At 39.9% G+C, this 14,588-nt stretch overlaps 1 protein-coding gene across 4 annotated transcripts in view; it reads left to right on the top strand.

Moving 5' to 3' along the window:
• Positions 1-14,588, top strand: part of micu1 (mitochondrial calcium uptake 1) — a 99,861-nt gene that overhangs the window by 69,366 nt on the left and 15,907 nt on the right. For all 4 annotated transcript variants that reach the window (XM_081350617.1, XM_081350615.1, XM_081350614.1 and 1 more), the window contains 2 exons: positions 9,443-9,557; positions 14,434-14,516. In XM_081350617.1, the coding sequence (XP_081206743.1) occupies positions 9,443-9,557; positions 14,434-14,516 (198 nt within the window). The remainder of the gene's footprint in view (positions 1-9,442; positions 9,558-14,433; positions 14,517-14,588) is intronic.

The raw sequence follows: 14,588 nt of genomic DNA on the forward strand, positions 1-14,588 counted from the left end.
TGAGTGCATTTTTTTTTTAAACCCTTCAGGAGGTTGTTGAATGGCTTTGTTTTAGTGGCTGTTCCTACTTGGCTGCTGTCATGTGATTGATGGGCTGCAGGACAGGCCATAACTTTTGGGAAGTTGGATGTATATCAGTAAAAAGATGATGTCATTCTTATTTTGCAAGGAATCGAATTTATTGTTGATAGAAATGAACATAGTGTGGTTTGTGTTTAAACTGCAGCAGTTCATAGTGAATCATCTCATGAACATGACAACCGATTAGCAATGCTTGAATCAAACTCACTCAGAATTCAGGCCATTTCTTTCCCTTTTTTTTTTATTATGACCGCCGCTAGCGTAGCTAGCGAAAGCGGTCATATAGGGATTGTCAAAGTTTTTTTTTTTTTTTTTTTTTTTCGTCACCTTACTGAATTTTTCGTCAACGATACCAGGGACACCGAAGCACCGGGGAACATGAAATTTGGTGGGCATGTAGCCCCACTAGACTTCTAAGGAAAAATTTCGTTTGGTCCCTGGGGGCCACTCCCCCCCCGCGCTGGGCCCCCCCAAACCCCCAAAAATGCAGTTTTTCCTAAATAACTACCTGAACCGTGGCACCGAGGATGAAGAAATTTTTATGGTATGTTGGTCTACTAGACTTTTACGGAAAAATTTCGTTTGGTCCCCGGGGACCACTTCCCACCCCCCCCCCCCCCCCCCGCGCTGGGGGCCCCTTAAATTTTTCGTCAACGATACCAGGGACACCGAAACACCGGGGAACATGAAATTTGGTGGGCATGTAGCCCCACTAGACTTCTAAGGAAAAATTTCGTTTGGTCCCCGGGGGCCACTCCCCCCCCCGCGCTGGGCCCCCCCAAACCCAAAAAAATGCAGTTTTTCCTAAATAACTACCTGAACCGTGGCACCGAGGATGAAGAAATTTTTATGGTATGTTGGTCTACTAGACTTTTACGGAAAAATTTCATTTGGTCCCCGGGGCCCATCCCCCCCCCCCGCGCTGGGGCCCCCGTAAATTTTTCGTCAACGATACCAGGGACACCGAAACACGGGGGAACATGAAATTTGGTGGGCATGTAGCCCCACTAGACTTCTAAGGAAAAATTTCGTTTGGTCCCCAGGGGCCACTCCCCCCCCCGCGCTGGGCCCCCCCAAACCCAAAAAAATGCAGTTTTTCCTAAATAACTACCTGAACCGTGGCACCGAGGATGAAGAATTTTTATGGTATGTTCGTCTACTAGACTTTTACGGAAAAATTTCGTTTGGTCCCCGGGGGCCACAACCCGAGACCAACCCCCCCCCCCCCCGCGCTGGGGCCCCCGTAAATTTTTCGTCAACGATACCAGGGACACCGAAGCACAGGGGAACATGAAATTTGGTGGGCATGTAGCCCCACTACACTTCTACGGAAAAATTTCATTTCGTCCCCGGGGGCCACTCCCCCCCCGCGCTGGGCCCCCCCAAAACAAAAAAAAATGCAGTTTTTCCTAAATAACTACCTGAACCGTGGCACCGAGGATGAAGAAATTTTTATGGTATGTTGGTCTACTAGACTTTTACGGAAAAATTTCGTTTGGTCCCCGGGGGCCACTTCCCCCCCCGCGCTGGGGCCCCCGTAAATTTTTCGTCAACGATACCAGGGACACCGAAGCACAGGGGAACATGAAATTTGGTGGGCATGTAGCCCCACTACACTTCTACGGAAAAATTTCATTTGGTCCCCGGGGGCCACTCCCCCCCCCGCGCTGGGCCCCCCCAAACCCAAAAAAATGCAGTTTTTCCTAAATAACTACCTGAACCGTGGCACCGAGGATGAAGAAATTTTTATGGTATGTTGGTCTACTAGACTTTTACGGAAAAATTTCGTTTGGTCCCCGGGGGCCACTCACACACAAACACACACGTGCACACATGTACGCACACATACATACACGCACAGACACACACACACACACACACACAGACACACACATACACAAACACACACACATACACACACACACACACACACACACACACACACACACAGACAGACATGCACATATTATTACTTTTTTTAGGTATATACATAAACACGCAATACAGCCAAATTACTCCACGTCATTTATTTTTGTGGAAAGCCAGTGCAGGCCTGAGCGGCGGTCATATTTTGTACCGCGATGCGGTACATCTAGTTATTTCCCAGTATGTGTCTATTTCGAATGGTGTCTCAAGAGAAGACACAGTTTACTGGGTTATTCCTTTTACATGTACCACAGAAACTTTATGCACACTTATATTTATCTACATTACATTCCAAAGGCCCTGATAATACTTCAAGAAAAATCGAAGAACGAGAATCTGATGACATTTCAGACAAAATCTGGCCAAAACGAAGTTCATTTTGGAGTTCGTTTCAGGAGTTCAAAACAGCTGTCTTAAAGGATTAGTTCACTTAAAAAGAAAATTCTTTCATCATTTACTCAGCCTCAAGTTGTTTTAAACCTGTATGAATTTCTTTCTTCTGCTGAGCACAAAGGAAGATATTTTGAAGAATGTCGACAACCAGACAGTTGATGTACCCCATTGATTTCCATAGTATTTTTAAGTAAATGGGGTCCATCAACTGTCTGGTTACTGACATTCTTCAAAATATCTTTCTTTAGTTCAGGTCAAGTGATTCACCTGAAGTGATTGCCGAGATCAAATGTGAGTAAAAACATGAAAGCACTGGAACTCTGTAGAAATTGAAGTTGTAATTCTGCTTTCTTTTAAGGCCAAACGTACTATATAAATAAACGCTCATGCAAACACATCGCCGTTGCAATGATCAGATGCTTTCTAAACTCCTGTTTTCTCACTGCTCTCATTGTTGTGTGTTTTTGTCATTGAGAGGAAAGCGCATAGCACAGCATATCTGCACCTAACACAAAGTACCGTGGGATGTTGGTGCCATAACTCGGTTCAGTCCCTGTGGCTGGCAGTATAAAGCTTCCCTGTGTTGTAGGAAACTGGTACCTGTCAAGTGATTCCAAAATCCCACAGAGACACTGAAAGATCTTATTTCCAGCACTACATTCATACAGCAAATTGCTATGCACATCTCTATTAAAATGTCAGAGGGGGAATAGGAAAGGCAAAAAGTTGAATACAAGAGCCAGAAAATCAATAGTAATGGGCCAATCTTATACTTCATTGACAGTGTTTTTAAAAACTGCAACTGCCTGTTTGTTGGAAAAAAGGAGCTAACTGTATTTCCTTCTAGCCTACTTCATGGATAACTGATGATCCTCATGACTCCTGCGTAGTGTACTCCAATTCTGTTGTGCTCCGTCTAGCGAGAAAAAACAAGATGTAGAAATGTTCCCTATCATGAGTTCTACTTTCAACTAACATTTCAATCGTTCTAAAGCTCTGCAGTGAAACTTTCTTTTGGAAAGAACTAAGGGCCAATACTTTGAAGCAGCTGTCTAGTGTGTTCATGTTTTTACTCGTGGACATCTGATCTTGATGGACTGAACTGAAGAAATGAACCAGAGAAGATTTCCACATCAGAGAAGGAGGAGCCTCAGAGCCACACCTACCTTTTATGTAATCGCCATGGACCAATGGTGGTTCAAAGGTGTTTACCAGCCACATCGAACTTTTCTGGAAAGTTCACTTTAGCAAGCTGTTTTGAACTTCTGAAACAAACTCCAAACGAACATCGTTTTGACCCGGTTTTGTTAAAAATTACGTCATACAAGTTTGTTCTTTGATTCCGCTTGATGTGAATCAGGGCCTTTTAGGACTGTGCTCGAGGACCTGCCCAGTTTTTCCACAGGCCTGCTTGCTAGTTCTCGGATGCTCATGCTCTCTGTCCTTTCCACATAAACGGCGGCACTGAAAATGAATCAGGCTGTCTTTTCAAGAAAGAAGCCTCAAGTGAAATGATTGTAACCTTTTAAAGGGGACCTATTATGCCCCTTTTTACAAGATGTAATATAAGTCTCAGGCTTCCCCAGAATGTGTCTGTGAGGTTTAAGCTAAAAATACCCCAAAGATCATTTATTATACCATGTTGAGTTAAAGCAAAAACATGCTGTTTTCATGCATGTATCTTTAAATGCAAATGAGCTGCTGCTCCCAGAAGAGGGCGGAGCTTTTTTCTTGTGCCTTGGATACTCTGCCAAAAACTAACATTTTAAAGCCATATTAGTTTAAACTTCTGATATATGGTTTTCTGAGCGCACACATCCGAAGCATCCGCACAGAAAGCTGGATGTTAGCTGGAGCTTCCTGTGAGTATTAAACTAAGTTCTCTTTCATGTCTTATTGCACTTAAACTATCAAATACACACAAGGTCATGTAAAAAACACACAAAGTTCAAATAAACACAATCGGTTATGTCTGTGAATGTAAACAGCAGGGAAATAAATCGCATGTGTATATTAGATCTGTGTATTAAAGTGACAGCAGAGTAATATACTGTACCTACAGCTGTAAATGCTAATATGAACCAAACAACAAAAGAAAAACACACACTGCAGACACAGAATTATGTTCAAAAACAATATAAAAGTAGCACACAGACATACGCACTAAAGCTTTGTCCACTATAAAGCAACATTTGCAGTGAGAGCAGTTTAAAGCAACAAAGCAACATGAAGCCATTCGTCAGAAGCAGCTGGGGGCGGGTCAAGAATCTCAGACATATTGAGTAGAAACTGTAACATTTATTTGCCATGATGACTCTTATTATGTCATGTCTGGTTACCCTGACACTCTCATATGGATTATTGAACAATTCCCAATTGAAAGAAATCCAGCTTAACTTGCAAGTGTCACTTGTAAGGGAACCACAGTTTATGAGGACAAGTGATGTCCTGCAAGCATGCATTTTTAAGTTACTATAGATTTAAGTTTCTAGTACTACTTTAAAGACTGTTTGGCATATTGCAATATGTGTAGCACATTATTCACTGAATTATTGGTGCAAATGTAATTCGTAATAGTACATTTATGTTGTGGATATGGCTGATTAATATCATAAAAGATGTGTTTGAGTAACCTAATTAGCAAAGTGGTTCAAACTGCTGTTCAGCTCTTTCACCTCTAGTGTGTCAATGCCCAACGTACTGTTGTTGGATCAGCTGAATCAACTCTTTCTGGATTTTCTTTCCTCTAAAAACATTATTAGTTCATTATTAATTTATTATATAACTCCCCTTATACATTAATATATAATATGTAAATTAATCTTTCTTCTTTTATTTACATAAACAGTATGGTTTAATTAAAATTGTTTAAAGGGGAATTGTGTTTTTTTCTCCTTTCCTTTATTGTGTAATATAACTGTTTATGCATTTAAACGATCTGCAAAGTTACAAAGCACAAAGTCCATGCCAAACAGAGTGAATCTCTAACAGAAAACACCTGCTTTAAATGCCTTGTCTGTCTGTAGTCCTGCCATTATTTTCAGCGATCGACTGTGAGTTTATCACTGTGTCAAAACCACATTTACATTGACATTTTAAACGCTATTCCTCAGCATTATAACCACAACCTTTTGTTGCAAAGGTGGTTTGGGTCGATCAGCTTGTTCTTCTTGACTGTCATTATCGAACTCGGGCTCGAACTGAAACAGCAAAACTGATGCCACAGTTAGTGTAGTTACAGTAGTATTTTACAGCACCTCATGAAGCCTCCGGGCCTGATGCTTGGCAGTTATCGTAATGGACGTTACAAACCCGATGCACGCTCTAAATGGTAGACCAATTACAACAGACTTGGGCTGGCTGACTGGGAGTGGCGGAAGGCGGGTTTTAAAGAGACCAAAATTAAAACAGAGCGTTCATACAGAGGGTGAAAACAGGTGCTGCAATCATAATAAAATTAACGTTTTTTTGAACATTAAATCATTTAAACGTATTCTGGGACAGTGTTTCCCAACCCTTGTCCTGAAGCACCTCCAACTCTGATCAAACGCACTTCATTCATTACTAGACTTCAAGACCTGAAATGTTGTACAAAAAATGTGTACTGTTGGGGGGTACTCCGTGACCAGGGTTGGGATCCACTGTTCTAGTAGAATTATGAACCTGTAAATGAGTATAATAGGCACTTTCATAATCTTAAAGCAACCCCTCTTTATTATCATTGATGAAAAAAAAAAAAAAAAAAAACCTTCATCAACACTCTTTTCTGTAATTTCATTGATAAGATTGTCTTAGCAGAAGTGGCCTTTGGAAAGCTCACATACTTTGCATCTCGAAACCAGAATCAAGTGTTATTTAGGTAGTTAAACCTGGAGAACAAACTTGAATAAATCAGTGTAGTATATAAGTTGATTCTTTCCATTATGGCAATATCTCCTTTGTTTAAAATAATTAGGGAAAAAATATGGCCAGCAGTGAATTCCTGTGGTATTGATGTTTTTGTGTTAGCTATATTTGACATATAAAATAGCATGATGGTCTATTCTAATCTAGTTATGCGTTTAGTTTGAGTTTAGTGATGTAAACACATGTCCTGCTGAGCGCCCTTTCATAGTGTTATGATACCATAGAATTTCAGATGATATTCTGAAAAAATATGGAGAAATTCCAATGAAATTTCACCATGCATAATACCGATTTTTGATATCACAGTAAAAATGAATATGGAATTGTCAGCCAGCATTTTAGATTTTTTTCACAAAAGTTTCATGGCCCCCAGAATAATTTGTTGTATGAGTATCTGAACATGCAAAATATCAAAATAAAGTTAAAACTAGTAAGTTAGAACTTACTAACTCTGTCTTAAATAATAATAATAATAATAAAAAAAAACCGTTTTATTCTAGCTTCATGCATTATTTTTTAGTCATCACATTTTGAAAAAAAAGCAACATTTTGAGCAAAAAGCTGAGAAAACAAATACTACATCAAGATCGGATTTAGAACGATGATCAAAACATAGATGGAGTAGATCAAGTCCATAACACCCCAAAGCTTCACAGTCCTATAGCTCATCCTGGGTCGACATTTCATTCAGTAACATTATGCAGGCTTTTTTTTTTTTTACACATGCATCTGCTTACATTTGCTATCACTTGTTTCTGCTTTTTTTTTTTTTTGCCTGTTTTGATCTAGAGATTCTGTACTCTTTCAGAAGATGTATATTAGCGCCTCCTACCATATAACAGTGGAAACACAGAAAGCCAGAAAATTTCGTCAATGGCATGGATAAAAGATAAATCAATAAAAAAAACATTATCAACATATGTTGACAATATGTCTACATTCAGATTGTGGATTACTGAGACTGTAGAAAGGCTGTTATAGTTTTGTACTGAAGTGCCATTGTGTTTGACACCCGCGCTACTAATGTTGGGTAAGACTGCGTCTCTTGAGTGTCTCTGAAGGCTGAAGGTGACAGCAGGGACACAGTGTGCCCGGAGCTTATTAGCCCACACAAACACACACACACACACACACACACACACACACACACACACACACACACACACACACACACACACACACACACACACACACACACACACACACACACACACACATTTGCTTTTGTCAGCGTCAACCACCACACCTGCTAGCTGCTTGAGCGTATTCCCACTCTGACTAGTTTCAGAGCCGGTACAAAAATAACCTGTGTTTTCCTTGTCCCCAATGCACACGTTTGACCCTCCAAGAGGTCAAATGGATATGAAATACTGATTCAAATAGACTTAATACTAACACATATTGGTGTGGATGCAGCATCATGCAAAAGTTAAAAGTTATCTTATTCTTCACAGGTGTGTTTGTCACCCAGTAGTTTATTCTGCAACCTAGAAGAATCCGGTGATAGGGGGGTTACAAAGATAAAGTGAGCAGTGGTTGGTGTGTCATGTGATTTCAACATGGCGGCCACCATGAGGATGGACCACCCTTATGTAGGATTATACAGCTTTTATTAGGCCAATGATATTACTGGAATATTGATGTGAGTGGAAATCATTTAAAATATTTTGGTCAAAATAACTATTTATTTATTAGGATAAAGTGAGTGTTATTTGGTTGGTCATGTGATTTCAACAGTTGAGTTCAAATTATTATATTATTTGGTGAGAAAGAGTGATACGAATGACAACTAGCACAGTGTCATTCTGCAAATATCTGTCAAACATTTTTGTATAATGTTGAAATTGGCGATTCAGAAATGGTATTTCAAAGACATGCAAAAATTCAGTTAAGGGGTTTAAGTAATAGCAGTAGCAATGCTAGCATTAGCGAACACAGCTAATAAGAGTTTCAAAGGGAAATCAAATTTTCTGGGTTTTTTACTGATGCTGCGGTGAATATGGAGGCATGTATCATGTTGCCACAGAGGAAGAGTGGGAAGTATGTGTGGGACGCTGCATAAATGTGTGTTAGCATGAAGTGAAAATGGCTGGAATTGGATGTATGTTATGGTGTGTTGGTACACATATGGTGTGTGGTGGGCCTGATTGTCTGCGCAATGGTCAGGTTGTTTTAATCCATTCTCTCTTCCCCACAACACACTGATGGGAACCACCCCAGACAGAGGTAACAATAAATCGGCAGAAAGCTGAACTCTGGCATGCTATTTGTGTGTGTTCGTACAGTATTTGTGTTTGTACTTTCACACTTGAGGGTCCTAATGAGTAAATTTTCTGTGTCTTTCTATGTCAAAAACAGGTAGAAAACTGTGTTCACACCACTGTGGAGTCACCTTCGCACATGCTCATAAAATGTGAACCAGTTTACTGCAGAAATGACAAATACAGTGTGATCTTGCGATTTGTGAAGCCAAATCAGTGGTTTACTGTGTTGTTGTTCAATATATATCAGAGCCGGTTACCTAGACAACATTGTTGAGCATCATATGTCACATGTTGTTAGGTATGAACCTACGATGTTAAGAACTGCAGTTTAGATGGTCAACTCTCTTAATTTTGAACATTTGTGATTATGAAAATGTGCATAACCCCTTGATTCAATGCATCTCTGATGACCAAAAATGCTATTTAGGACGGAAATCTACTTTTGTCAAACATTTGGCCTCAAATATGATGCTCAAAAATGTTGTTTAAGCTAGGCAATCCACTTGTTTTAAACATTGAGAGAGATCTATGATGGCGACCCCCTTGATTTGATTGTTTGACCATGCCAAAAAATGCAGTCTAGGTAGGCAGCTCACTTGGTTTTGAAACAGCCTATCTCATGTGCTGTTCTATAAGTGACACTTATGAAATGTCTGCTTTAATGATCTTTTCATGTGGTTATCTCTTTTGCTTGTGTCTTGTATGACTCTGCATCACTTGCATGATTGTACTGTGCAGTGTCAGTGTTAGCATGCTAGTTCCCTTGTATCCGCTTCTCTGCTCAGACTCTGTGGAGCTCAGCTCTTAAACAGGAGTGCTCCACAGAAGCATTGCTGACTCTCTCTCCTCTGTTTCTCTCTGGGCACCTACAGAAGATCTCTCAGGACAGGGAGAAGTTTGCAGACGAGGACAGCATTTTCTACACACTGGGGGAGTGTGGACTCATCTCTTTCTCTGACTACATCTTCCTCACAACCGTCCTCTCCAGTAAGTCTCTGAGTCTCTGTCTGTATTTCTTTTGTATCACTTTTTTTTTTTAACTTTATTTAACCAGGTTAGTCTCATTGAAATATAGAATCTCTTTTTCAAGAGAGACCTGGCCAAGATAGCAGAACAAATTTGATCACACAATCACAAAACAAATACAAAAGAGGCAAAGACAACTCAAGTGCATTTCAAATTAAATAAAGAGTGCCATTAATTAAAACATTTGCACTTGTGGATGGACTCATGTTCTATAATTTAACATAACCTTTAAAATCATTTATGGAAATTAGACACTGTGTTTTCTGTAGGTCATTCCAAGTCGAAGGTGCAACAAACATGAAAGCCTTTTTGAACAACTCTGTCCGGGCTTGAGGCACATTCAATGAAATAGTTTTCTGGGACCGTAAACCTTAAGTACTCTGTGTAAAAGAAAGAAATTCATATACAACAGATCACCATAATCAATAATAGAGAGAAATGTGGTATCGACTAGCCTTTTTCTGGCAAAAAAAGTAAAACAAGATTTGTTCCTAAAGAAAAAATCTAGCTTCAATTTCAACTTTTTTACTTGATTCTGTATATGAAGCTTAAAAGAAAGGTGATCATCAATTAAAAATCCTAAATATTTATAAGATGAAACTGCCTCAATTGTTTTACCCTGAAAAGTAACAATATTCAGGTCTAACTAATTTTTCCTTGAGTTTGAAAAGACCATTACTCTGGTCTTCTCTGCATTAAGCACAAACTTTAATTGATAAAGCTGTGCTTGCACTCTATCGAAAGCAGTTTGCAAGCATTCATACGCCTTCCTAATGGTACCTGCACAACAATAAATAACCGTATCATCTGCATAAAAATGGAAAAATGGACGTTGAACATTTTCCCCCAGACAGTTTATATAAATAGTGAATAAACATGACCCCAGAATGGAGCCCTGTGGGACCCCTTTACAGATTGATACATATTTTAACGTCAGACCATCAACTTGCGTAGCTTGAGTCCTATCAGCGAAGTAGTTGATAAACCAGCCTACAGAGTGCTAAGACATACCTATACTGATCAGTCTCTGAATTAGTATGCTGTGGTCAACTGTGTCAAATGCTTTGGACAGATCAATGAACTGAGACACACAGTGTTTCTTATCATCAAGTACTTTGACTATATCATTAATTACTTTTATAGCAGCAGTGGTAGAGCTGTGTTTTTTCCTGAAACCAAATTGATGCTTAGATAAAATTGACTGAGCATTTAAATACTCTTTCACTTGTTCACTAACCAAAGATCCCAACACTTTGGCCAATGCTTAAAGTTTGGAAATGGGTCTATAATTATTAGGTAAGGAAAGGAGGTAGGGTCACCTCCTTTCAAAAGTGGTAAAACATAAGCAGACTTCCATACCTGGGGAATTTTGTTTGTGACCAGTGAAAGATTAAAAAGATGAGTCAGAGGTTCAGCAAGGATATCTGGAGCGAATTTCAAAAAGAAAGGTTCTAAGTGATCGGGGCCCACAGGTTTTCGAGGAATCAATTGTTTTAGGGCTTTATGAACATAAGCAACAGAGAATGAGCTAAAACTGAAAGTTTTGTCGGTATTAATAAAGGTGTCATTTACAGGCTATATAGACATATATAGACACTATAGGGGCAACAGAATCAAACAAGAAACCAGATGATATGAAATGCTCACTCTACTCATTTCTACTTTGTCAGATATAGACACACCATTCTTAACTAGAGACAACGGGAAACCTGTTGGCTTAGTCGATGCAGATAATGACTTAATATTTTTCCATATTTTTTGGGGGGTCATTTAGATTCTCTGTGGTTTCAGATAAGTAAAATTCAGCTTTAGCTTTTCTGAAAAGTGAAGTGAATCTGTTTCGCAACCGTCTGAAAACAAACCAGTCAGCATCAGTATCTGATCTCCTTGCTTTTGCCCAGGCTACATTTCTCTCGTGGAGCAAATTAGAAATCTCAGAAGTAAACCAGGGATTGTCCTGCCCCTTAATTCTACATTTGCGAATAGGTGCATGTCTGTTAAGAATATCAAGAAAACAGTTTTGAAAGAAAGTCAGGGCTAATTCCACATCATCAATCAAGGCAATTCTACTCCAGTCAAAATAAAATAAATCATATAAAAAACCCTGCTCAACAAACATTTTCATATTTTGCCTTTCAACAATACGAGGTGCAGACTTGAGCACCTTAGTATCTCTAACAGCAGCAATCACACAGTGAGCACTCACATCATTAGCAAAAACACCTATTGCAGAGTACTTAAAAGGAGCATTGGTCAGGATTAAATCAATGAGTGATGATTTCTCATTTAGATGATTTGGCCGAGTAGGAGTGTTAATTAATTGAGTCAAATTTAAATTGTCACACTGATATCGGCCTTAGCCAGTCCCAGTTCAGATCACCAACAACAAAAGTGTCATTACAAATAACTTGACTTCACAAATTTGATAGTGTAGATGAAGAGTCATTTGATGCAGATCAAGTTCTATAACAACCAAACAACCTGATATAGTGGTCTTTAGAGACTTCAAGGTTTAAGGCCAAAAACTCAAATTGTTAACACGCCAATATTGAGAGCACTAAACTAAGGTTGAATTTGCATTTGATATAAATAGCAACACCTCCCCCTCTTTTTGTGGGATCTCAATGATACACATTATAACCATCGATGCCAATATCTTTATCAAGGACAGATTTAGTCAGCCAGGTTTCAGATAAAACAACAATGTCAGCATCAGTTGAACTGACCCATAAATTAACCATATCCAGTTTGGACATTAAACTCCGAACATTGAGGTGAATAATACCCAGGCCAAATCTTGATTTAAAATCTTCAGGTGAATCACATATCTTAAGGCTACCAGGGCCCGGATTAGGCAGAACATTTCCAGAGATTAGTAATAAAATAATAACAAGGAGTCTGGACTTAGCTGATTTGCAGCAGAAAGTGCCAGATCTAGAATTTAATGATATAAAAAAGCAGGAAGTGAGTCTGCAGAGACAATAAACCAATCCTTCAAAATGGAGAGGCAGTGAAGGTGGAGTAGATTTGTAGCCTTGTAAACAAAGAAATGAGTGACTTGGCCCCTAGGATTTAAGTTGGACAGTGGAAAAGTTTTCAGGCCTTGAGACTACATAAGGGAACAGCATGGATGGACTCATTTTCTGACTGGACAACCCCACTGTTAAGGGGGATCAGAAAGATAAACAAGGCTAGATAAAACTTCATTTTTAAAACACTAGACAGACAGCTTTGTGCGATGGCCCGATGGTGGTGGAGGCAGCTGAGGCTAAAACAGACAACCGTCAAGTTTTGGAGACAGATGAGGCTGTGGCCGGTGAAAGCCTGGTGGTGGTGGAGGCAACCAAGACCTTAGCAGATGACAAATGCGGTGGTGGAGAAGAAGGCAGCTAAGGCTGTAGCTGACGATAAGTCCGGTGATGGAGGCAGCTGAGGCCGTAACAGATGACAAGTTCAGTAGTGTAAGATGCGACTGAGACTGTAGCAGATGACAGCCCAGCGATGGAGGCAGCTGAGGCTGTAGCCGGTGACAGCCTGATGGTTAAAACAGCTGAGGCTGCAGCAAATGATAAACTGGTGGGATGGAGGGAGCTGAGGCTGTAGTAGACAGGCCCACTGAGGTGGTGGTAGTGAGGAGGTGAGTGCCACAGCTGAGGTAGGCAGAAGCCCGATAAATGGGTTTTAGGCAGGAGCCCGATAAAGGGGTTTTAGGCAGGCAGCGGCTTGGAAAGTTTTGTCGGTAGTAATATTTGATACTGCCACCAGGCAGTAGCTGGTGACGGCAAGAAGTGAGGGCTGTAACTCCAGCTATGAGTAAGCCACCTACTTTGCTGCAAGTAGTACTTAAAGTAGTGCTTAGAATTGTTGCAGTTGTTGCCTGTGGCTAGTTGCTAGTTGATTGTCAATGGCTAGTAACAGAGTCTAAGATTAAAACAGGTGAAAACTAGCTGTTTACTAGTGCAGTGTGGATTAAGCTAGAGGTGGATGAGCCAAAATAAAAGTCCATGTAGTGTAGGCTAAGGCACAAAAAGGCTACTAGCCCACAGCTAACTAAGCTACACATAAAGACTCCAGCAAATCCAGTTTGAAGACAATTCACCAATAAAACACAGTACTGTGCCTCAATGTCAATCAATGACTTTTTAAGGTTTCTCTCACGCATCCGAGGCAAACACACAGATGTAGTGGTGATGTACCTCTTGCTGTTCCAAAGAATGATGCAAACTGTGAGTCAGTAGTGCAGAGATACAGAGGCCTAAAAGTACCAGGAATCAAGCGGGTAAACTCCACAGCGGAACACAGTAATCCACTCAGGATGCTTTAAAAGTCCATATGTTGTAATCAAGGTTAAAAATAATATTTAAAAGAGATGCCATTTCCAAACAAGAAACAACAATACAGGTCAAACACAGTTTCTGCCATCTTGGATTGATGTTGGAATCAATCCTTGGATTGGAATGGATTGACTAATACTGGCCAAACACCTGAAAAAATTGTAAGCCCAGTTTTAGGCCCGATTTGGTGTGTCCCAGGCCTAACCAATACAATGTTTTTGGAATTAATTCTGACACCTATTGGTGTGGATGCATCTTTACACATTTAATCAAAAGTGTCCACTTACTGATTTTGTTATAGAAGTATTCACAGGCGTATTTGTCAACTAGAAGTTCATTCCGAAACTAGAAGTGTCTAATAATAGGGGGGTTACAAAGATAAAGTGAGCAGAATTTGATTGGTCATTGTGATTTTAACATGGTAGCCACCATGAGGATGTGTCAGTGAAAGTACATGGTGTCATACCTTTGGGTTGCAAATCCTCTGTTTCTTCTCTCTGCAGCTCCTCAGAGGAACTTTGAAATTGCTTTCAAGATGTTTGACTTGAATGGAGACGGAGAAGTCGACCTTGAGGAGTTTGAGCAAGTAAGTGAACACAAAAGACAGACCAAATCCGATTTTTGTGCATATCCTTTTGGAATTTAGCGAGTGTTAACT

This window comes from Scardinius erythrophthalmus (assembly GCF_964197995.2).
Source record: "Scardinius erythrophthalmus genome assembly, chromosome: 21".
Lineage (NCBI taxonomy): Eukaryota > Metazoa > Chordata > Actinopteri > Cypriniformes > Leuciscidae > Scardinius > Scardinius erythrophthalmus.